The following is a 963-nucleotide window of genomic DNA, read 5'->3' as shown; positions in this document are numbered from 1 at the left end:
TAGATCAGGCCGCCGTCAACCTGGGGTCGACACGTCAACGTCAACCTGCCGGATGGACCTGCAGACCCCTGCGGTCGTCGGGCGCTGAGCGTGGTGCGCGGGGGCGGAGGTCGAGCCGCTGATGGGCTGGACACCGCCGCGCCCCCGACACGGCGCCCCGAGGGGGTCCAGGTCGCTGCGTTGCGCAACGGATGCACCACGTGCCGCGGTCTGCCCTTCTGCCCCCCAGGGGGCCCGAGCCAGTAGTGCGCTATGGGGGCTGCGGGGGCCCACTGCGGAGCTTCCTGTGTCTGTGTTATGCGGAGCGGAACTGGGACGCGGGGCCCACATGTCTGAGATGGGCCCCGCTGCACTGACCTGTATCCTGCCGCTCGCGATTAATGTGGTTGTTTCTTGTTTCTGTTTTTTCTTTTATTGCGCGGCCGCCGCCGCAGGGGGCAAGACGTACACGGTGTTCGCGCCGACGGAGCGCGCCTTCCAGGGCCTCAAGGACGCCGACCTGGCCAGGCTGACGACGGAGCGGGCGGGGGCGCGCGCTCTCGTGCTCAAGCACATCATGCCCACCACCTTCTACTCGGCGGGCATGAGGTACTTCCAGGTGCGGGAGAGCATGGCGCGGGGCAAGCAGATCACCATCGTCAACGAGGACGGTGAGTACAATTTGGAAACAAATATCTTTTACAATAAATCGGCGTCCTCCTAAAACAATAATGCGGCGTTGTAGCAGAGATCCCTTCCCCCGGGGCCGCCTGGGAGGTAGGCACACCCGCTGCGCACCCGTGCTTAACGGGGCGGCCTACCCGGCGGGCGCTCTTCACTCTGCCCTCCCTCCTCACTCACACAAGGGATATAAATCTGTCGAGCGCTGAACTTTCCTCGCGCTTGCCTATCTCTCCGCAGACCCCCACACATCCGTCTCTCTCTCTCTCTCTCTCTCTCTCTCTCTCTCTCTCTCTCTCTCTC

General features: G+C 63.9%; 1 protein-coding gene across 1 annotated transcript in view; it reads left to right on the top strand.

Annotated features, from left to right (window-relative positions):
- LOC113206901 (uncharacterized) overlaps positions 1 to 963 on the top strand; it is an 86,089-nt gene that overhangs the window by 77,886 nt on the left and 7,240 nt on the right. Inside the window, exon 6 of the mRNA XM_052268757.1 lies at positions 435 to 650. Coding sequence (XP_052124717.1) covers positions 435 to 650 — 216 coding nt within the window. The remainder of the gene's footprint in view (positions 1 to 434; positions 651 to 963) is intronic.

The sequence above is a fragment of the Frankliniella occidentalis genome, unplaced genomic scaffold (assembly GCF_000697945.3).
Source record: "Frankliniella occidentalis isolate FOCC.00 unplaced genomic scaffold, Focc_3.1 Scaffold76, whole genome shotgun sequence".
In the NCBI taxonomy this organism is placed as follows: Eukaryota; Metazoa; Arthropoda; class Insecta; order Thysanoptera; family Thripidae; genus Frankliniella; species Frankliniella occidentalis.
Note: the sequence above shows the minus strand (reverse complement) of the source record. Positions and strands in the feature narration are given on the sequence as shown.